This window comes from Mus pahari, chromosome 21 (genome assembly GCF_900095145.1).
Source record: "Mus pahari chromosome 21, PAHARI_EIJ_v1.1, whole genome shotgun sequence".
Taxonomy (NCBI): Eukaryota; Metazoa; Chordata; class Mammalia; order Rodentia; family Muridae; genus Mus; species Mus pahari.
The window spans coordinates 20,564,810-20,587,837 of NC_034610.1; the positions used below are offsets into that span (position 1 = coordinate 20,564,810).

At 50.9% G+C, this 23,028-nt stretch overlaps 1 protein-coding gene across 3 annotated transcripts in view; it reads left to right on the plus strand.

Annotated features, from left to right (window-relative positions):
• Positions 1 to 23,028, plus strand: part of Lmf1 (lipase maturation factor 1) — an 81,855-nt gene that overhangs the window by 37,177 nt on the left and 21,650 nt on the right. For all 3 annotated transcript variants that reach the window (XM_021221399.1, XM_029533155.1, XM_029533156.1), the window contains one exon: positions 14,265 to 14,330. In XM_021221399.1, coding sequence (XP_021077058.1) covers positions 14,265 to 14,330 — 66 coding nt within the window. The remainder of the gene's footprint in view (positions 1 to 14,264; positions 14,331 to 23,028) is intronic.

The following is a 23,028-nucleotide window of genomic DNA, read 5'->3' on the forward strand; positions in this document are numbered from 1 at the left end:
GCTTGCTTTCAGGTCCAGATGCTAGTCCGTTAGCATCATGGTGGGAAGCCTGGTGATGGAATAGGAGCCAATATGGTGTTGGAGAAGTAGCTGAGTGTGTGTGTGTGTGTGTGTGTGTGTGAGAGAGAGAGAGAGAGAGAGAGAGAGAGAGAGAGAGAGAGAGAGAGAGAGAGAGACACGGACGCCCACCCCTAGTGATACAGTTCCTCCAACAAGGCCACACCTGCTAATTCTTTCATATAATGCCTGGTGACATTCAAATACATGATCTTGTAGGGGCCATTCTTATTCACACCACCACAGTCACACAAACAAAGTAAAATTATTTAAAAGTAAAAATATAATAACATCTAAAACCAAGAAGCAGAACATTTTTGCAAAAGAATAGCCACTCTTAAATCCTCTCTGCTGCAAAACATTTTTGGGAAGAGTTAAAGTAAACTTGAGTCCCTGGGGAGCTGAATTCCAAATGGTTCCTAATCGTCCTGGAGACTTCCCAGAATCTCAGACATAAACCCAGGAAGATTTTTATCAGGAATTGATAAACTGATTCTTACATTAGTATGGAGATAACCAAAATTCAGTTTGGGTTCTGAGTTTTGTTTTGTTTTGTTTTGTTTTTGAACCAAGGTTTCACTTATGTAGCCCTGCTTGTCTTGGAGCGTGTGTCTATCAGGCTGACGGGGATCGGCCTGAATGATAATACAGGCACATAGTCCCAACTCTGTGAGGCTGAGGCAAGAGGACCATAACGTGCTGTGTCTATCAGGCTGGCCTCAAACTCACAGGGATCCTCCTGCCTCTACCTCCTGAGTGCTGGGATTAAAGGTGTGAGTCAGCACTCCAGGCCCAAAAATGCCAACGCACTGAATAGCCACAATGGTGTTGTATGAAAAATTCTAGGAGACAGGCTGCCTGATTCCATGACAGTCAAATTTCAGTGATGTTACAGACCCAAATGTGAGGATCTGTGAATAAGATCATCTTCAGTGAGGGGAGCCTGACAAGAGGAACACCACAGATACACACACAGAGATACATACACACACACACACACACAGAGACACATACTACATACACAGAAGCACACACAGACATATAGATATGCACACATACCACATACACATAGACACACACAGATGCACACACACAGAGATACACACGGATACACAGTCAGATGCACACACAGAGACACATACAGATACACACAGATGCACAGAGATGCACACACATAGAGATACAGATACACAGTCAAACACACACACAGAGACACACAGAGATGCACACACACATGCACATACACACACACACACACACACACACACACACACACACACACACACTCCTTTCATGAAAGGGCTCCAGAACAGGTGACTGGCTGGCCTCTTTGGGTAGGCCACAAGGGATCCTTCTTGGGTGATGGAGACATCGGTGACTCAGTGGGAGGAGGCACTGTGAGAATGTGTATTCTCATCTCAAGCCAGTAACTGTGTGGCAGCTCAAGAGTTATTTCCAGACCTAATGAGGTCAGCCTACCATTGAGGAAGGTTGGCTTAGGGGAGCAGAAATTCCCCTCAAACCTGTTTGTCCATGCATTCCCTCAAAACATGTCCCTCGGGAGCCTGGGGAGATTGAGCTCAGCCAAGCTGGCCACCCATGGTCCCACCATGGCCTCCCCACAGCACAGGAGGAGAGCAATCTATTTCCCCTTCTGGTTCTTGGTGCCACTGAAAGCAAGGTGGTATTAGGGGACAGTCGGGGTGACTACTACAGGAGAGCACGTGCCTGCCTGCTAGAGGGCCACAGCCGACGCTGTGCTCTGGCCAGTCTCTTCTTCACCTCACCCACGAACTCAGATGACAGATGTGTGTCCCAGGCGCAGTGACCCGAGCTGCTGTGGGAGTGCTGGCAGCACTAACTCTGGACAGCTTCCCCACACAGGACGGGGGCAGCCCTCAGGGCAGGCAGGCTCCTTGTAAGAGGAACTCTGAGGATAAGGATGTCAGGGAGAGTCACAGCAGTGCTGTGTGCCCCCTCTCTGCCACACACCAGGCAGCCTACTCTGAGAGTCCTGGGTTCCCTGGTGCCCATATGCTTCCCAGCCTTGCAGGGTGGGGACATGGCCATCAGGGGAGTATCAGTGGCTCTACAGAGTCCCTGCCCTCCTTTTCTCAACTGCAGGAGTAGTGAAGCCTCCCATGGCTCCCTCATACCAGGAAGGTCTCCGGCCTCCATCCCACCAGTCTGGGATGTTTTTCTTAGGGCATCAGTGTCAGCCACATCGAGGCGGAGGCTCTCCTGCTTCAGGAAACAGTAGTGATGTGGGCATCAAGGCAGTGTTTAAGGCGGTACACTGCCTTTAGGGATGCTTTTTTCTTTTTAATTCCTTTGTGTTTCTTGATCTTGGATCGTGTGTGTGTGTGTGTGTGTGTGTGTGTGTGTGTGTGTGTGTGTGTGTGTGTCTGCAGTGAGGTTTATATGTTCCTCTGCAACTCCAGCTCCTCGTCGGGCCACGGGACAGAGCCCCGGCATCAGATAGAGATGGGGTTTCCCTACAGAATCTAGAACCAGCTCTGTCCTTGATTATCCCACGCCGATAAACTGTGCGGGTGACAGGCTAACAGTCTCCATTGCTGAGATTCTGGGAATGGAGCCAACACCTTTGTTGCTGGGAATTCTCAGGCCTGCACATTACCCAAGGGGAGAGAGACCCCTTGCTTTTCATATTGACCCCTAGCGTGTGGGAAGGCTGAGCACCTGCTTCTCTGTACACCTCCCCTCCTCCAGCCTCACGGCCTCCATTTAGAGGAGCATGTGTGGGTGACAGTCCCTTCTTCACGTGCTCCACATGCCTCTCTTCCTGGAGAGCCAGCCCTGCTGTGAACTTCACCTATAGAAGTGCTGCAGGCCCGTGAGGGTAGAGACGAGACAGAGAATGTAACTGGTAAATACCAAGTGAAAGGAGCTGTCAGCTCAGGGCAGTGGGACTGTCCTTACCCCTGGCCTTGCTTCTGGGCTGCGTCTCTGCAGTGTGTCCTGAGCTGGCACCAGTCTCCACTCAGTTCCTGACTCTCTGCTGTTCTTAAACACAAACTTGTGCTGCCAGGTTGGTGTGTGTGTGTGTGTGTGTGTGTGTGTGTGTGTGTGTGTGTGTGTAAATTTTAAAATTAGCATAAATTTGGTGTATAATAGAATAGGTCTCACTGTGATATTTCCATATAGGCACATAACATGCTAGTTCTGATACTGTTTTGCTTTATGTTTGCTTCATATTTTAGAAGTTAAGAATTTACTGCTCGGCCAGACCTGACAGCATATGCTGTTAACCCCAGCACTTTGGAGGCAGAAGCTGGTAGATGTCTGAGCTTGAGGTCAGCCTGGTCTATACACAGTGAGACCCTGTCTCAAAACAACCACAAAGAGTTTAGGACTCGAGATTTTCATGGAACAAAATGTAAGCTAAACAGTTGGTTCTGTATGCAGCAAGAACGACGGCTGATCCTGGATGGGGGGGGGGAGCTTATGTCATTTTTCCTGGAAGGAGGGATAGGGCTCAGAATCTGCAGTGATGTAAGGATTAGAATTCTGTGTCTCATGCCAAGGTGATCCACAGACTGTAGAAAACAGTGGTGAGGCCCTACACGACCAGTTCAGACTCAATTTCCTGCTTGTTAGTAGACACAGCCTTGACCGCTGCCCGTGCGCATGTGCGTGTGTATGTGTGTGCATGCATATCTGTGTACACAAGTACATACTGCATGTTTATGAGTGTGTGTATTTGTGCATCCATGTGTGTGTGTTTGTGTGTGCATGCGTGTGAGACTCCAGCTCCGTGTTTGTCCCTAGGTCCCCTCGCACAGGTCCTGCCTCCTGGTGCTCCCCACTCTCACACAGGAAACTGCAGCATCTGAAGTGAAGACAGAAACCTGCAGGGTCAATAGCTTCCAGGTCAGAATTGGGCAGCAGCCAGCACGTGACCACAGACTTCCTGAGAGAGCATCCCCAGGTCAGCACGTGTAGCTCAGGTCACCTGGGATGTCACAGAAGCTTAGGCCTGCAGATTTGACAGCTCAGACGAGACAGGCAGATCCACTGACCAATGGAGCCACCAAAACCAAGACAAAGGAAGCAGGAAACCTGGACAGTTTTGTGTCTGTTAAAGACATTGAATTAGAAAGCGACAGAAGAAAAACTATTCCAGAAAGAATCCATACCCCAGCTGACTTCACTCGTGAGGAAATAACAGCAGTCCTCCACTGCTGCCTTAGAGAATACCGGAGGAGCAGTGGTCCCCAAGTGCCTCTGGCAGCCAGCACAGCAGCGGTGGCCCTAAGGCTCATGAAGATATCACATGCAGAGATGAGGTCAGAGCCCAGGACCTCACAAAGACACAGGAACCCTTACAGGAGTGATCAGTGAAATCTTGAATAAAAAGGCGCAGGGGATGCAAGGCTGCTTAATCTTTGAAAATCAGCTCATGTCATCTGCTACAGTAACAAAGTAGAGACAAAGAGCCATCTTATTATCACAGCAGATTAAAAAAAATTTTTTTTCAATACACAATTTCAGCTTGCCTGTAGCCCAAGCACCTAGTAGACTGAAGCCTAGGGTGTATGCAGAGAGGCTGCCAAAAGAGGAGAGAGGAAGAGGGGGAGAGGGAGAGAGAGAGAGAGAGAGAGAGAGAGAGAGAGCATGCCTTTAACCCCAGCACTCGGGAATCCAATCTCTGAGTTTAAGGCCAGCCTGGTCTACACAGGGAGTTTCATGAAAGCCAGGGCTATACGGGGAAACCCTGTCTCAAAAACAAACAAGTATAAGAATATTATGAGATCAGAGACCACTCCTCCAGAGTGTATTGGGAATCTAGTTTGGAAAACAAGAAGTTAAGTTGTAATCCATAGATATGACTGTGCACTTAGAAAACCCAGTGAGTGAGGAGTGTAATGGTGCCCACCTAGAATCTGCACTCAGAAGGTAGAGGTATATGAATCAAGAGTCCAAGGGCATCTTCCGTGTGTATAGTTCAACATAGCAACATAGGCTATGTGAGACCCTGTCACCATCTCCCCTCAACAAGGGAAGGGGGAGGGAGAGAAGGGCAAAGAGGAATCTAAAAAGCAACTATTAAAATGAGCGTGAGGTTTTAGGATGCAAGGTTAACATCATATATATTTTTAAGATGTAGTTTTATTTTATATTGTGGGTGTTTTGCCTGCGTGTGTGTGTGTGTGTGTGTGTGTGTGTGTGTGTGTGTGTGTGTGTGTGCAGTGTGTATGTGCAGTGTTGGAGGAGGCCAGAAGAGGGCATCAGATCCCAGAGCTGGAGTTACAGATGGCTGTTAGCCATCCTGTGGGTGCCAAGAATTGAACCCCTGTCTCCTGGAAAAGCAGTCAGTGCTCTTAGCCACCAAGTCCAATGTTTCACAAACTGTTAACAAGCCATTACACAATAAAAAAAAATTGGGAGTGTTATCTATTGCATCAAAGCCCCTCAAAAACCTTATAGTAAATTAATTTAAGGATATCTAAGTCCTAAAAGCTATACAATGTAGCTGAAAGGAATTTCAAAGACTATGAATGAAGAAACAGACCATGTTTGTGGATCAGAAAGATTCAATATTGCATCCAGCTTGCCCAATTTTATCTACAGATTCAAGGCAGTTAGCATCAAACTTCCAATGGCCTGTTAGAGAAACTAGCCGATTCTGAACTGGGTATGAAAATACAGAGGATCTTTTAAAAAAGAACAGAATTAGGGGGCTATGCTAATTTTAGACCCGTGGTTGCAATCTAAGGTGGAAAACCTGAGTCAGAGGAAGAGCAGAGTCCAGGAGCTGCATCCTCTGCTCCCCATGGGACCTATCCAGAGCTCTGATGCGGTGGGGAAGCCAAGTCACTGGACTGTGCTGGAGGGGTCGCATAGAGCCACTGAAGAAGGACATTGAGAGGTTATACTTCATTGATTTAAAGACCCCTGGAAATGTGAGTAGGCAAACCACAGACTGGAGAAACATTTGTGGCACTCAGTTTTGATATACAACATGTAGAGCATACATTGTAACCATAGAAACAAGGGTAAAAGAATGAGTTTTCTTTGCAAAGGTGGGTGTGTGGGGAAACCGAGAGAGATCATACTTTTCAGAAATAAGAACCGCTAGGGACCTGTGACACAAAGACCTGTGTCAGGGGATATGTGTAGCCGCCCTTGGACAACCATGCTGCCCCTAGGAATGTGTCCTCTAGCCTCCAGGTTTCCCGTAGTTTTGCCCAGAATGGCCAGATGCGGGAGAACTCCACATGTCAGTCTTTTAGGAACCAGTGGCTATATTACGACAGAGCAAAGTAGCAGACAAGGCAGTTGTGTAGTTACCACCCAAATCTATAGTCACAGCCAGGCAGACAGGGAACTCCTGGGACACGTGTCCCTTTAAGGGACTTCCCTGGCCAGGCGGGATCATTGAGCTGAACTGCGATGGCCTTGTCATTGGTAGGACATAGAACTGACCAGAAAGAAAGCAGAGAAATCGTTGTGGGGATGGAAATGCCCAGTCAGACTTCCAGATTCCTGACAGCAACCTGTCAGGAATCAGACACATAGAGTGTGCACATCTGTACCATGTAAAACCATAGCAAGCCTTCTGTCAGAGCAGGTAACAAGCCTGCTCATACACAGGATGCTTCAAGATGCAGGCCACAGCAACTGCATGCCTTGCATGGTGAGTGAGTCTATAACCCTGTGTGTGTCCAGAGAGCAGGAAGAGGGTTTGTGGCGGCCACTGTGGACAGGACTTGGGCAGGACTCAAGGGAGCAGCTGTGTCTGAATGAATTCGCCAAGCAGGCATGACCTTGAGAGTCGTCATGGCTCTTGCCCACTAGAAGCATCTAAAGAAGTCTCATGCCACTTAGGACTTGGGGCCATAGGGGATCTCTCAGAGCCAAGACAACTCAGTGAAGAGCAGAGGTGGCCAGAGAAGACCTGTGCAGTGAGTGGGAGAGGAAGCAATCAAGTGACTCCGAGAACTGAGTGGGGGATACACTGTGGGAGGAAAGAGCCAGCTGATAAGTTTGGCCAAAGAGCTGCTCCTGCTGGAGAAGCAAGAGATGGCCCCAGGACTGCCTGCAATGTGTCCAGAATGTTCTAAACCTCGCCCAGCCTGACCCAAGAGCTTACTCAGCAGCTGCCACAAAAAGCCAACAGGTCCCAGGAGTGGACAGCAGTCATGGAGACACCCAAAAGCACCCGGTCAGCTCTGGGTGATGCCTGGCCCCTCCTAGACAAGAGTATAGCCTGGGGTAAGTGGTATGCGTGCAGATGATGTTCATGGGCTGAGGTGGGGCCAGATGTGCAGCACACAGAGAAACCCTGAGATGTTTCCTTGTGGGACATTTTTCATGTGGAAGGAAATCTGTTTCTGCTCATGTCCACTTCAGAGCAGGGCCACTCAGTCAGCTTGCAGCTCCAGGTTGTTAGGTGGTGGGGTCCCCAGGACGCTGCAAAGCCAAGTCTCTGTTAGCTGGAAGCCTGGCTGTGTTCTGAACGGGATGAACCAGGATAATTTTAAAAGCAGTTTCCATGTTAGCATGCACCGCCCCCCAGGATGCTTCGGGAGATGATGCTCAGGCCACGGAAGTGTGGGGCTCGTGGGCGGCTCTGAACAGTTAGCGAGCAGGGTGGAGACATTGGTAGCAGGGAAGGGCGGCTGCTAAGGAACCAAGACAAAAACAGGCTTTGAAGTTGCCGGACCCTTTTCTCGGAGTTGGAGTGCCACTGGTAAAATTGTATTAAATATAATGAAATAAATGCTGGAATGCAGAGTGCCTGTGAAGACAGAACGGAACGGATGTCCCTGCCATTTCCCTCGTCCTGGGCATCCTAACTCAGAAATGAGAGCAATCATTCTAATTGGCTTTATTGCATTAGCGTGGGCAGAGCTAGAGAAAGGGGGCTTTCTTCTTGCCTGCCCATCAGCCCCCAGGACACTCTGAAGGGCTGACCTCTGACTCAGCTCAGAGACATCGCGGGAATCTTTGGACCTTATGCCTGCTATGTCATGACCTTTGATCCCCAATTGCAGACCTCTCGTATAGCTGTCCCAGACAGCTCTTTGGGTCCCCATTCAACGGCTGTTTGTCTCACACAGCCCATGACCCTCGGAGGCTTAAAGCATCATAGCCCAGCACAGCTGAGGCTTTTCAGAACCCTAGCCCTAGCATCCGTTCTCCGTAGCCCATCTAAAGTTAGTATGCATAGGTGCTGAGGTCCCTTTCAAGGGACATAGCGCAAAAGCCTAACAGCTCTGCTCATCTCAATTCTCAAGTGCCTTTGTTGCATCTGGCTGTGTCCTCCATGTGCATGTGTACGGATTGTGTGGATGCAAGCAGCAGGATACCATTGCATCACGTTGCCTGACAACAAGGAGACAGTGAATCAGACCTGACCAGAGCCATTGGGAAAAACCAGTGACTCTGCAGGGAGTAGTAGCTAAAAGAGGCCCAGAGCTTCTAGAAGGAAACCCGATGTTCTTACAAAGAGGCAGATTGTTCTAAGTATTTATGCAGCGTACACTGTGGTAGAAATTGCTGCTGTTTTCACACACATCTCCCAGTTAACCTCTTGGACCAGGAGTCAGTTTGAGGCATGTAGTGGTGGTGTTTGGTGAAACCATGCTGTAAGACCTTGGGTATCCACGGCTCGGTGGACTCTGGCTCCAGCCTGAGCTGGCTACACTAGGGTAGCTGCAGTCATATGGACAGGAGGTGCTTCTGTCGTTTTGAACCAGATCTTAGCTGAAGTTTCTCAAAATGTAAAACCCCAGACTGCCTAACTCTGTGCCACCCTGAGCTTTGCTAAACCGAAGCTTTTTAACACACCTGTCTCCACCATCTAGGGACTGTCCTGGGCCCATCTGCCATACGCATTCACACACACACACACACAAGCAACCTGTTAGCACGTGCCTGTTTGCTGGAGGCTGCACTTTCTCGGTTCTTGGGCGAACAGATGGACCTTCCCTAACGCTTGTGGGAGTTCCTTTCCAGCCTGGAAGTGCTGGGTGGTCGTCATGCCCCTGGTCCCGCTGACTCCAGATCATCTCAGGGCACACTTGAGCAGTGCTTGCAAGTGAAAAGCTTTGTCCTGTAAGTGCAGAGCCCAGGGCACCTTCATTAGAGGTCCCCACACCGTCTGTACTCTCAGTGCCACAAAGGGCTTCCCACACTGAGCTGGTCTTTCAGGGCAGTGCCATCTCTTCGTAGCAGCACTTCATGTGTTGGTAGAGCTGAGCCAGGAGGGGGCTGCAGCCTGGAGCTCAGTCAGTAACACACTGTGTTCTCGAGTGCCACTGGTCCACTCCACAAGGATGGGGGACCGAGGGCTGTGCTCTCTGCTTGGAAACAAGTGGGCCTTGGGACGCTGTAGAGCCTTACTTACATCACATAAGATAGGGTTTACAATTGGATGGGCAGCAGTCGCTCCAACACTAACGTGTGCCATGAACCCCGACAGCTTGCAGAGCTCTTGGGCATTCCCATCAGGAATTCAGCTCTGGCAAGAGAGGAGCAGCCCCACCTTATACCAGTCCTGCAAATGCCAACATAGCTTTAGACCCCATTAAGCCCCTGAGAGGGTACAAAGGGACCTCAGCCCTTTTCAGGCCACAGGCGTCTTACGCCGAGCCAGAGGGACAGGTATCCCAAAGCAGACTCGTGGTGTGGCTTTTCCGCTATGGTGGTTTCCGTTGCCAGTCGGGAGTTTTTTAAGAAGCAGAAGTTGCAATCGGGAGCTGCTGGGCAGGAACACATTCGTCCCCACTCACTGAGCCCAAGGTATCTTCCATCAGCCTGGAACATTCCAGCGTCATGCCTTTTTCCTTCCCAGGCTGTAGAGCAAGAGGTCGCAGGGGACTGAGGGTCACTCTGCTCCCGTTAGGTCTGCCATGCTGAGGCCCATCTGTGCCATTTTTTTTTACCCTAAATTAATTTTGGGCTGAAAAAAGGCTCAAAGAAGGCTTTGTTCCTCTGACACGCTGAAAGAAAGACCCGTGGGAAGTCTGACATCTCCAGCAGGAGCGAGCAGAGCGAGCGGTTGGGAGTGGCTCCAACGCCCTCCGCTCCGAAGAGTGCTTCAGGTTCCTAAGTGTCTCAGCTCAGCTCTGAGTTTGAGTGACATTTTAATTATTTTGTTTTTTTCTTCTTTTCCTGGTGTGAATCTCCAAAGAGTCCCTCTCTCTCAGACTGAGGGGTACAGAGCTCTGTGCAGCTCATGGACATGATGAGGGTACCGTTCACTTCCCTACTCAGTGGGCGTGTTCTGTCAGCAACCAGTGGTTATGCTCGACAGACACCCAGAGTAGAGCGCTGCAGGGCTGGGAGTGTTCAGGCACTGGACCGGTAGATCCACCCAACAGCACCGTGTTCAAGTGACCATGGCTGTCCAGGACAGGAATTCCGCTGGACGCCATCCCCGGGGCGTACAGTCTGACTGTGTTTGTTTCCCAAGAGGTAACTTGGTTGTCTGAGTAACTCATCCTTCGAGTCTTTAAATAGAGTGCTCCCAGGAGGCACAGCACAGTTCAACTCCCTGCAGTGCTCACAGCTCCCTTGTGCTGTCAGGATTGCCGGGAGCCCTGTGGGGCCTGTGACACCCTGGAGATGTTGCTTCTGAGAGAGCGCTCCCTCTAAAACCAGCCTTCACAAGCAGGTACCCATTAGGTAGTGTCACACATGTCACATGTGGCCCTGGTGTGAGTACTCATGTGTTCCCATAGGCGCTGGCTAGGTTCGTGTAGCCCCAGAGCCCTCGTGATCACTTGGCCCTGTCTCCTGGGTGTCAGTGGCTACATTTGAGCACTGTTCTTAGGACGGCATCAGTATCTGCCCACAGCCCTTTCGGCTTTCATAGCAGATCTGCCGCTTAGCCTGTCTCCTGGGCTCCCTCGATGAGCGTGTCTGGAACTAGACCGGCCTGCTTCCCACACAAGCCCACGCTGCCCAGGTTACTTCGCTTGGATGGCCACAGAAGCCATTATTGACCCCACGGCAACCAGAGGACCTACTTCTGTGCCATCAGGCCCTGTTGAGATCCTGCACCTCGCATCCCCCTAATGCAAGCAAGTCATTTGTGTGTGTGTCATTTGTGTGTGTGTCGTTTGTGTTGGTCTCGGCATGTCTGGAGAGGCGCTGCTTCCTGTGGTTTCAGTGTGCTGGCTTTTGTTAGAGTGGTGGCCAGGAGGCCTAGGCGACCCATTCTTGAGGCTTCCCCATGGATCACGGGCTTTCTGAGCAGCCTACTGTGCCGGAGTCAGCGCGGCCTGCTGTCTCCGGTGAGCCTCGCTCTCCACCAATGACCTAGTCTAGGCTCTGTGGGACTTCTGGCTCCCCATGCTGACCTCCCACCTTTTTCTCTGTTCCAGACATAAGTCCTTAGCCAGCCTCCCACCCACACCCAGCATCTGCAGGCCACTCTCCTCTTCCTTCCGGGGCAGTCCCTGGCCTCTCCAGGGATACCACTCTGTCTTAGGGTTTCAATTTCTGGGGTAAAACACCATGAACAAAAGCAATTTGGGGAGGAAGGGTTTATTTCAGCTTACACTTGAAGATCACAGTCCATCAAAGGGAAGTCAGAGCACAAACTCAAGCAGGACAGAAGCCTGGCCGTAGAAATAGGTGCAGAGACTACAGAGGAGTGCCGCTTACTAGCTTGCTCTTCAGGACCACCAGCCCAGGAGTGGCACCACCCACAGTGATTTGGACACACCAATCATGAGCCAAGAAAATGTACCACAGGCTTGCCCACGGCCAGTCTCATGAAGGAATTTTCTCAGTTGAGGTTGCCTCTTTCAAAATGATGCTAGCTTGTGTCAAATTGACAGAAACCCAGCCAGCACGGCCTCTCCCCCAGGCTGTGTCTGTCACCCCAATTCCTTGCAAGCTCAAATCATGATTACTAGTGAATTGATGTGAGCAGGGGCTTCACAGCTCCTGATCTATCTGTGGAGGGCACCATTGTGAATGCTGAATGCCCAGAGAAGTCCTTCACTGTCTGTCCTCCCTGTGAGGCTATCAATGGAAGCTAGCTGTCTACAGCTCAGAAGTGGATCCTTGATAGAACCAACCACGCCAGCCCCTTCACTTCGGATTTCCAGTTCCCAGACTGAGAAATACATTTCTGTTGTTTGTCACTTACCTGTGTGCCACTTGCCACAGCTACTTAAGACCCACTTTGGTCTTCTCAGTATCTCTGATGGACTTTCCTCTTCTCCCTCCTGCACTAGGGTGTGGTTTCTTTTATGCCCACCAGACCTCATGGGCACTCAGTCCAGGTCTGCAAGCTTGTAGTAGATTGATGATGGATGGACCAGTGAGCAGATGGATGTTGGGTAGGTGGCTGATGAGTAGGTGATTGGATGGATGGGGTGGATGGATGGATGTGATGGACGAGATGGATGGATGTGATGGATGGATGGATGGATGGATGGGATGGTGGATGGATGTGATGGATGGATGGATGGATGGATGGATGGATGGATGGATGGATGGATGGATGGNTGGATGGATGTGATGGATGGATGGATGGATGGATGGATGGATGGATGGATGGATGGATGGATGGATGGGATGGTGGATGGATGTGATGGATGGATGGATGGATGGATGGATGGATGTGATGGATGTGACAGATGGATGTGATGGTGGATGGATGTGATGGATGAATGGGTGAGTGGATGGGTGGATGGATGGATGTGATGGATGGATGGATGTGACGGATGGATGGATGGATGGATGGGATGGATGGATGGATGGATGGATAGATAGATATATGGATGTGATGGATGAATGGGTGAGTGGATGGGTGGATGGATGAATGGATGGATAAATGGTGGGTGGGTGGGTGGATAATGTTTGATTTGTAGGTAATGTTGTGGATAATGGGTGGGTGGATGATAAGTGGTTGGGTGACAGATAAGTGAATGGATGAGGGATGAATAGTGGATGATGCACTGGTAGGTGGGGAATGTGTTAGATAGGGATAGATAGGCAGTTGATGGATGGTGGTAGAGAATGAGTGGTACATAAATGTGTAGTGGGCGGATAGATGGATAGCGGTGGGTAGAGTCCAAGCGACTTTCCTGGGACAGTTGTACCTACAGGAACTACCGCCTCAGAAAGCTGGGCTATTTCCTTTGAGGCTGTTTCCTTACCTTCTCTCTCACTAGTGTGGAAATGATAGACCTTGCAGATGAATCTCTGCATCTCAAGTTAAGATTTCTAGTTCTTTCAGGGATAGTTGCAAGCCACCTGGCTTTCCTGAGAGAAGGTGGACAGGCCCAGAGCTACCTGTAGGCAGTATATGGAGGTGGCTGAGGCAGAGCCATGAAGACCAACTGCCGGGTGCTACTCCCACCTCCCAGCTGCTCTGCCTAAAGTCCCTTCCGACTCACAAAAGCTCCTTAGACGACTTCTCTCTCCAGTGCTCAGTATCCTCGGCACTGGGTTCATTCTGCTTACGGGGACCCTGGCAGCCTGGAGCCTGAGCTTCCCATCAGCACGGCTCATCAACAAGAGCAGCCACGTGTGTAGAAGCACATTCCCATCCCCCACTGGGGTGCAGCTGACAAGGCCTGGGTATCCGCAGTGTGAGAGCTGCATCTTTGTGTACAGGTGCATGGAAGTGGGGTACTCACACATGCTGATTGGTATGGGGTGTTTCCTATTGTACTACACTTTTTGTTTTCTTTTTTTGAGACACCATCTCTTACTGATCCTGGAGCTCATTGATTCACACAGCAAGCCAGTGAGCTTCTGGAACCCTCCTGTCTGCCACTCAGGGTTGACATTGCCCATTTCACACCCTAATGTTTATACTGTAAGCATGTTGTTTCCCCCCATCTATATGTATATGTGAGAGAGATTGCACAAACATTCATGCACGTGGAGGTCATAGGACAGCCACAAGTGTCATCCTTGGGAATGCCACCATCCTCCTTTGAGACAGGATCCCTCATTGACAGAGGCACCCACTGTATAGAGGGTGCGGTTCCTACTATGAGCATATTGGCTTTCATCCTCAGAAGGAGCCTTGCACAGTTATCACAAGCTCTTGGAGTACTTCCCACAAGGAATAGGCCCCTCCCTTATTCTTTGAAACACAACACCCTGGCCTTTGGGGTTGGATCACTTCTCATTCCTAGAAGTAAATCCTGTTTGAGGTCCTTGTATCTCAACTGCCAGCCCATGCCTGATGCTGTCCTCTCTTGCCTCTGCAGGGCCTCATCAAGGTCCGTGGGGACAAGTGCTGGCTGGATCTGACCTGCATGGACTTCCACTATGAGGTGAGCACAGACCTGGCTGTGGCTGAAGCATCAGTCTCGCTACTCTCAGAGGTCCCTTCATTCCTCCTTTCTCTGCTGCGGGGCAGATGACTAGGTGACTTATGAGCATCTCCCTCCTGCTGGGCCAGTTCCTCTGGTTCCCTGGCTCCATTTTCTGTCCATGCCTCCCTCTAGGTCAGGGTAGGCCCTCTCCTGGGAGCTGCAGCTCTGGCTCTGTCTCTCTTGCAGATGCACAGTGAGGCTACCCCACACCTCCTGCTGTGTTGTACTCCCAAAGACAGTCATCATGGGCACCAAGTCTCCACTCCTCAAAACAAGCTTGCCCTTCCCAGATGCTCATGAGCTTGTACTGAGGATGAGGGCAGGGACAGCTTCATCCTGCAAATTAATCCAAGGGCATGTGACATTGCGGTGATGTCCATCTGCCCAACACCCCAAGCCAGTGGCATGTATCTCACTGTTCTGCAGAACAGTGGCATGTGTCTCCCTCTCCCTGCCCAGCCCACATTGCCCACTGCTGGAGAAGAGGAGTTAGTCACTGCCTCTCTCCATTGAGAGCTTCAGGTACCAGGCTCAACCTTCGTCACATTTTATGCTGACTCTAGACACTTAAGTCCTCTAGCGGCTGAAGACACAGCCCATGCAGCTCCACCTCTGGTGTGCCCATTGCTGTCAGTCAGCTGCAGGGATGCACCGTCTGCTGTGGTTAGCCAGGATGGCTAGACTTCACTTTTTAAAGACGTGAGAGTCCCCTTCACCCTCATCTATCCCAGACATCCTGTGTCTACTTGACTAGGGACCCTACACGTCTCTTCTCTCTTGTGGTGGGGTTCCCACCTTGCACTGACAGGAAAGCAGCCATTAGAATGAGTAGCTGGCTATATGCAATGAACTATGTATACATATAGGCCATGGCACAGAGGACCGGGCTCAGAGACCTGGACATGAAGCCTGGGCTGCCCCTGACCCTCAGGCAGCAGAATCTTCCTGAGATGGCCCCACGCCCACATAGCATGATTGGTGTCAGGTCTATGGACATAGTCTGCATGCAGATTAGCACTGGCAAGTCTGGGAACTGCCTGGATGCAGAGTGCTTGGAACTGATGGACCAATGTCCCCTTGCTGCAAAGCCATGTGAGGCCTGTTCTGCAGAACACACTAAAGCCTGTGCTTTTATCCACACATCCCACATCCCACGTCTCACTGTAAGCCTAGGCCCACTAGAGAGTTCTGAAGCATCGCTGGATCCCTGTCCCCTTCCCCAGGGCCTGGCCAAGCACATATGAATGAGGCAGGGATCACATCCCATCCATAGAAGCCCATGGCCACTGCTGCACTCTGACCCAGCAGGGAAGGTCAACTGTGAAGGTTCCTGAGCCTATGGGCCAGGTGGGAGAAGGCAGCCCCTTCATCTTATGGTCAGCTTGATGCTATGGTGCTGCTGTGTTCAGTGTGGTCAGTGGACAGCCTCCAGAGAGTGGAAATTATCCAAGATCCAGCTCTTCCTGGTTAAGGCTGGCCGAGTTATGTATCAGTGCACTTGAAGAGAGTACCTGTCCAGGCCCCGGCATCAAGGAAGGGGCAACTGGCACCTAGGCCAGAGCTGGCATGACTGGCCTTGGGACAGTGCCAGACCCAACTGACCTGCAATGGGCTGGGAGGGGTAGTGGGGAGGAGGCCCTCAGCACAGGGTGGGGTTCTCTTTCCTCAGTGCACCACCCACACAGTGCCTTGTCTCAGAGCTGGGTTTCCTCAGGCTCCACAGTTGGCATCCAGCCAAACAGGAGGCCAGCTTTCTGGTTAGATCCTACCTCATTTGTGATGACCGTCCATGTGTGATGCCTGTCCATTTGTGATGACCGTCCATGTGTGATGTCTGTCCATTTGTGATGACCGTCCATGTGTGATGACTGTCCATGTGTGATGTCTATCCATTTGTGATGACCGTCCATGTGATGTCTATCCATTTGTGATGACCGTCCATGTGTGATGTCTGTCCATTTGTGATGACCGTCCATGTGAGATGTCTGTCCATTTGTGATGACCATCCATGTGTGATGACTGTCCATGTGTGATGTCTGTCCATTTGTGATGACTGTCCATGTGATGTCTGTCTGTCCATTTGTGATGACTGTCCATGTGTGATGACTGTCCATTTGTGATGACCGTCCATGTGTGATGTCTGTCCATTTGTGATGACGTCCATGTGAGTATCTGTACCTGTGGTTTTGGTGTCACTGGCAGCAGTGCAGGATGGAGAGGGAAGCCCTGGTGGCTTCAGGCAAAACATGTCAGGGTCAAGTCCTCCATTTCAGCCCTGCAGGGGCATGGGCAGGCAGAAAGGGTGCAGCTGTGCTTGTGGGGCAGGCCCGGCCTTGTGGAATCGATGCTTATGGATGGGTTAAACTGTGGCCTTTGAGCTCTGAGAGGCCACAGTCTCAACCTAACAGCATCCAGAGACACGGGTGTCCCAGGTGCTCCACTCTGTCTGTCCAGTTTGGCTGGGATTCCCACAGCCATGTTCAGTCAAATGACACGTAGACTAGAACTTGGGGGACATTTTGTTGAGATTCTATTTATTGTGAAGTATACATTTCACAATAGGCCAAAGGGAGATATGTGGTCTCTCTGGCTCCCCAACATTGGTCCTGAAGCTTGAGTGTCCTGGTCTGACTTGTAGTGATTCACCATATGGGCATGACCATAGAGAGCCAGCTTCAACACTGGCCCTGGGGTCTGGTGAGCAGAACGCTCATGCCAGGCATCTCTGACCAAGCCCACCCAGGAGAGGCATCCCCAGCATGGACTTACTGTGGAAAACAGAATGTGCCCCTCCCCCCCCCAGTGTCACCCTGCCAGGAGCTGTGCGCCCAGAGTCTGGACAAAGGCCAAGAATAGACACTCCTTGGCTATGGCTGCTGGAAGCGTAGTATTACAGCCAGTCAGCCACGTAGCACAGCACACTAGAGAGCGCCAGTGGTCCCTGAGTTACAGCTGATCATGTGCTGGAGTTCACACCACGAGAGGATCATGCATGGCCAGCCCAGGAAACTCCCAGAGGATGGCTTCTACTGAGCGTCTGTCACTCATATGCCACAGTAAGGTTGAAAGGCCCTGAAGCTGATGATCTTCATGTTCTTTCCACATCATGATGTCCTAGCTCCAAGCCCAGCCCACTAGCAGCCACACCACCCATGAGATTCTCCACATGGTCTTCTGCGTGATATCAGACAGCAGTCCCTGGAGGTGGGACTACATACAATGTGACTTCACAGGTCCTGCATACTGTGCCTGGAAGAGACAAGTGGGTTTCTGGGCCCTGCTGCTTACCTAGTGCTCTCCTCAGATGTGGCTCACGCCATCACTGATCGCCATTGTGCAGGCGAGGTGCTCAGCTCTATGTTGATGTCATACAGCTTCTCCAACATGTCCTCTGCTGGAGCACCATCTGCCAAGAAGCTCGGGACTTTGTCCACAGCATGATGGTCACAGTACACTGTGCGCAGCATCCAGAGAGTGCTGTGAGATGCCGTGGCCCACAGTACTTGCTGGTGGAGACAAATACAGATCACCCATAGCAACTGGGTACCACAGTCTGAAGTGCACAGTGACCATAACACAGCAGGGAGTGCGTCATGTTTGTGTGTTTGCCTCTGACCAATGAATGGATCCAAAACCTCAACAGCAGATGTTTCCATTCCTCACATTCAGGCCTTGATACCTCCTGGTGTCGGGTATGTCACTCGTAGAGAAAGCTTCATCCTATAGCTAAGTACTAGCAAGGACAGATGCCTTTTGGTTCCCTGAGCTGTTAGATGCTCGGTAACCTAAGAACCCAACTGTCCACAGAGGATAGTACCCGCCTCTCGCCCTCTCTCCATCCTTTACACCCTCTCTCCCTTTTTCTCTCTCCTTCTCTTCCCCTTTCTCTCTTCTTCTCCTTTCTTCGCGTTCTCCCTCTCCCCTTTTATCTGTCTCTCCCTCTCTGTCTCTGCCTCCCCCAACCCCGTTCCCTAATTTTCCCCCACCCCCCATCACCCTGCCCACTCTTTCCTCGCCTTGCTCAGGGCAACATGAATGAGGTAATAGAAGTTTGCACTGTTGCTTTGCAGAGCTGACCTTTAATCCAGGGAAATAAATCACTTTCAGCTCCTATTATTGGTGAAGCCCCACAGCCTCGGCATGCACAAAAGAAGCCTTTGTGTGGTATTACTTGTTTTTAAGTTAGAGTGTCGAGCCCATGGTAAGAGCAGCTGATATCACCTCCACCGTGGTCAGCACACCAGTGCCATGATTATGCCAGGAACTGGCAGGCTCAGCATACATATCCCATGGGCGTGTGGATGCACATCCCTGTGTGTCTGCATATGTGGCGTGTGTGTATTTGTACACCTACGTATATGTACATTAGGGTAGAATGGCTGGCACAGGTGGTGGACAGCCTGCTGCATGGCCTGAGAACCTGGGCTCTGCTGCTTTCTTCCCGTCCCTCCTCTCTCACTAGGAATTCGGTCTGTGCCCACAGGCAGCTTTGTTTAGCATCGCTGTAGTCTCTCCTCTGTCTCTTCGGTGTAGGAGGCTTCATTTCCTGTGTAGGTTTCCTATCTCTAAAGATGGGAACGATGTCCCCAGGTTGCAGCAAGGATAGCACTAACTCCTGAGGGTGCCAAGCACTTGAGGGTGGGCATGTGTCTCAGACTGGATGCTCCCCACGCACACTGGAGCTGGGGCAGCCCAGCCTGCAGATGCCATCTGCCAGTCCCTCAGCAGGCGTTGGGAGGAATGCACTATGGGAAGGAGGGACCTGAGGGTGCTACCTCTCACACAGAATACTCTCACTGACCACATGCCTGCCTCCACAGCCCTGGCTTTCAGGCAGCCTACTGGTAGGGCTGCAGACGAGGCTGCCCCGTGAGGTCCAGGAACACATGGTCAGTTGGGCTGTTTCTTAACCTAAACAGTGGGGGGATGGAGGCAGATCTCTGCCCTGGTCGCTACCTCCCTGCAGGGACCTCTGTCATCTTGTCATCTCTCTGGTCTTTCAGTGCGACTCTGGGAAGTCAGTTACCAATATGGTTTCCAGGGCCCTGGCTCCATTGAGCTGTCTGTACCTGGCAAAGCTGTGTGGTCACATGAAGGCCCACGTCTTCTCTTCCATTCTTTTAAACAAACTGCTGTTTCCAAGAGTTCAGAAAGCAACATGCTAAGATGCTATGCCAGAGTGCATTTCAAACGCCTGACTTACAGGAGCTCAGTGGGTAAAGGTACTTGCCACCAAGTCTGACAGTTGGACTTCAGCCCCTAAAACCCACATGTTAGAGAGAACAGACCCCCTCAGCTTGTCCCCCGATCTCCATATGCACTATGACATCTGCCCATACACACACAATAAATAAATACATGTACAGTGTTTTGAATGGTGGCATCAGAACCACTGTTTCAGCCATGAAGAGGTCGGGAGGGGCTGTCATCTGGAGACACATCAGGTCACACACATGGTTGGGGGTGGGGGATTCATGGCATCTCTCTGTCTCATCCTTTCACCTCAGGACAGTGGATAGCAGCCCTCACAGAAGTCAGGCTTGGTGAGGCTGTGTGCCCCAGTCCCCAAGCCCTCAGGAATACCCACCAGGTTCCCATCCACGGAGCTCAGCCTCTTGGCCACAGGCGCAGGCTCCTGTGAGCTTGTAGAGTCTGGCTGTCTGTAGAGTGTGTCCACTGTAGAGAGGTGCCTGTTCCGCTGGGAGGTTGGCTCCGAACTCTCAGTTCTTCTACTTGGCACATCGTCTTGGTACCAGTTCAGTGCGTTTTCTCCTGCTTGCCAACTACAAGGAGTGGTGTCCATGACTGGATGGCACCTGAGCAAAAGAGGCCACTTACCTCATGGGCCAGGCTCTATACAACCCACAGACTCTCCGGGAGCCATCCTCTTTCTCTGTGATATGGAACATCTCTTCACATCTGATCCATGCCACCTGACATCCCTGATGCAAGACCCCATGCCTGTAACTCTGGTAAGGGCAAAGCCCCCGTGGTTGTTCCTGGAGCTACCATGTGTGAGAAGAATCCCTGTCCGACCATCTTGGCACAGCCTCCGCCAGAGAGCACAGCGGAGACCCTTGCCTTTCAGCCTCCCCGGATACCGCTCCTGCTTCTCTGTCCTCACCCAAGGCCTGGGAAGGCCTTGCAGTCGGGGTTAGTGATTGCAAGCCAGTCGCCTCTGGCCTGGATGCCTCCCAGGTTCTATGAGGAGCCCGCATGGGCATAGAGCTGATTATTCTCCTGGGATAGAGCCTTCAAGCCAAAGCTTCTGGCTGGTGGCATCCCACATCTTGTCAGGCTCCTTCCTGGGCACTGAGGTGGCTTGTGCCCCAACACTACAAAAACTCATTCTCTTTTTGTTTTGTTTTTCAGACTGGGTCTCTCTATGTAGTCCTGGCTGTCCCCATGTAGACCAGGCTGTCCTCAAACTCAGATATATGCCTGCCTCTGCCTTCCCCAAGCTGGGATTAAAGGTGTGTACTGCCATGCCTGGCAAGAACTCACTAGTTCTTTAATACATGGCTGGCCTGGCCCAGCAGGGTCTCATGATCCAATAAAGACTGGTATCCCTCATCCAGCCCTTGGCACTCACACAGACACGCATGTGTGGGCCCATGGCTGGGGCTGCCCCCACAAACTCAACACCACAAAGTACAGTACCACCTTTCCCCTCTTACACCCAGAACCCACCCAGTGTGGGCCTCCAGCCCCGCAGATCCTGCTTCTAATTGCAACTGGGAGACACACACACTACCAGCTGTCTTGGGCTGTAATTGGACAAGGGTCACTGAGTGCCCTGCAATTTAGGGGCCCACTGATCTGGGAATAATTTGTCCCAAGGTTGAACGTTCCCCAGGAAAGCTGTAAATGTTAACCTAATGGAAGCCGTGTCTGTTGTACCCAGCCGCCCAGTCTCTGAGGCTTAATATGCTTGTCTGACGGCAGCTTCCTTGATTTGTAGGAAAAAATGGTTTATATGTGTTCCGAGCCTGTGCTTGCCAGGCTCCTAGGCACACCATTCTGCGGTCAGAACCTGTGTCACTCTGTCGCCAGGAAGGATAAGCAGCAGACTTGGCCCAGGGGGAGGTGGGCTTGCATCTATCTCCATGTCAGCTTCTGTGGTGAATTCTCATCAGAAGACAAGCAGGTGTGAGGTCTGCAGGCCACTGTTGTCGTAGCGTAGGCAAGGGCAGAAACGCCCAGACTGCCCCTCTGACTCTGGGAGCCTGGTCTTTGTTTGGTGACACACTTTCCCAGGTGGCTCTGGGAATTGGGTGACATAATACACACTGGAACGTGAAGCCAAGCTCCGAGTGTGTAATTCCATTTCAAAATATGTGAGAATTTCCCAAATGCCTTTTTCTTACTGGTGCCTCATGTAATTCCTCTACTGCAGGGAGAAGGCTTCGCATCCCTCAGGTCTCTTAAAACTTGTTTTTCAAAAATCCATTCTGTGGTCCAGGACTTGGATCATTCTAAGAGGGCATTCCTACTGAGCCTGAAGATCTGCACTGTGTGCGAGCAGAGGTCAAGGTTGGCGTTGGTTGGTAGCGCTTCCCAAGCCAGGCACTCTGTGCTCTTCCTTATTCTCTGTCTGCTTGTATGCAGCGAGAGGGTGGAGGGAGGGAGGGGGAGATGGTGGGGGGAGGGAGGGGGGGGAGAGAGATTGAGATTGAAACCCCCCAGGTAAAACTGTATCTACACTGATTTGTAGTTCTGTCCCCTTTGCTTATGTGTTTGGAGCTGTGTTAGGGGCATAAATGTCTGTGCTACTCTACTCGTGGGTGTCATAAGTCTGCCTCTCCATTCCTGCTCTCTCCCTCGCTCTCTGCTGCCTGCGGTGACAGGTGCCTTTGTGGAGGTGCCTGCTTCATCCTTACCTCTTACCCTGCATATGTCCTCCCATTCGAAGTCACTTCTCTTGGGCAGTGTGACACTGGGTCTAATGAACTTACCCAGGCTGATGGAGTCAGCGCTTGCCCCAGCTGTTCTCTCTGAGACAGGTGCCTCGTCTGTCATCTCGTCTGTCATCTCACTGTCTGTTATCTTTATTTTTTTTTCTGACTTTTTGTGGATTTATTGATTATTTTCTCCCCCTTTACTAACTGTAACTTTTCATCTGGTTACTTAATCATTGTTTGGCTTGTTAGCTAGAACTTAGTGTCAGTCTTTGTTATTTTGTTTCAGTGATCATTTTAGGATTTATACTGTGTGCCTGTGTGTGTGTGTGTGTGTGTGTGTGTGTGTGTGTGTGTGTGTGTGTACCTGTACCTCTGTGTGCATGTATAAGACATAATCACGAGTGGCCACCTTGGTTCACCTTCCAGTGTAATCCTTCTGAGGGAGTTTGCCAACAGTGTTCTAGCCACGCCCACTGCTGCTGCCGCACTGGTTGCTTTTATACATCGTAACTGAATGCTATTTGAAGCTCACATACTTTAGAGATACGTAAGGGCCGGTGAGATGTCTCAGTGAAGAAACAGCCCCTGCCAAGCCAGCCCAACAGCCTGAGTTTAATCCCCAGACACTCAGCCTTCACATGCGCATAGTGGTACGCACGGTACACAAACACGCATGTGTGTGTGTGTGTGTGTGCGCGCGCGTGCATGCATGTGTGCACATGCACATAGGCTAAACTAATTTTTTTAAAGATTTA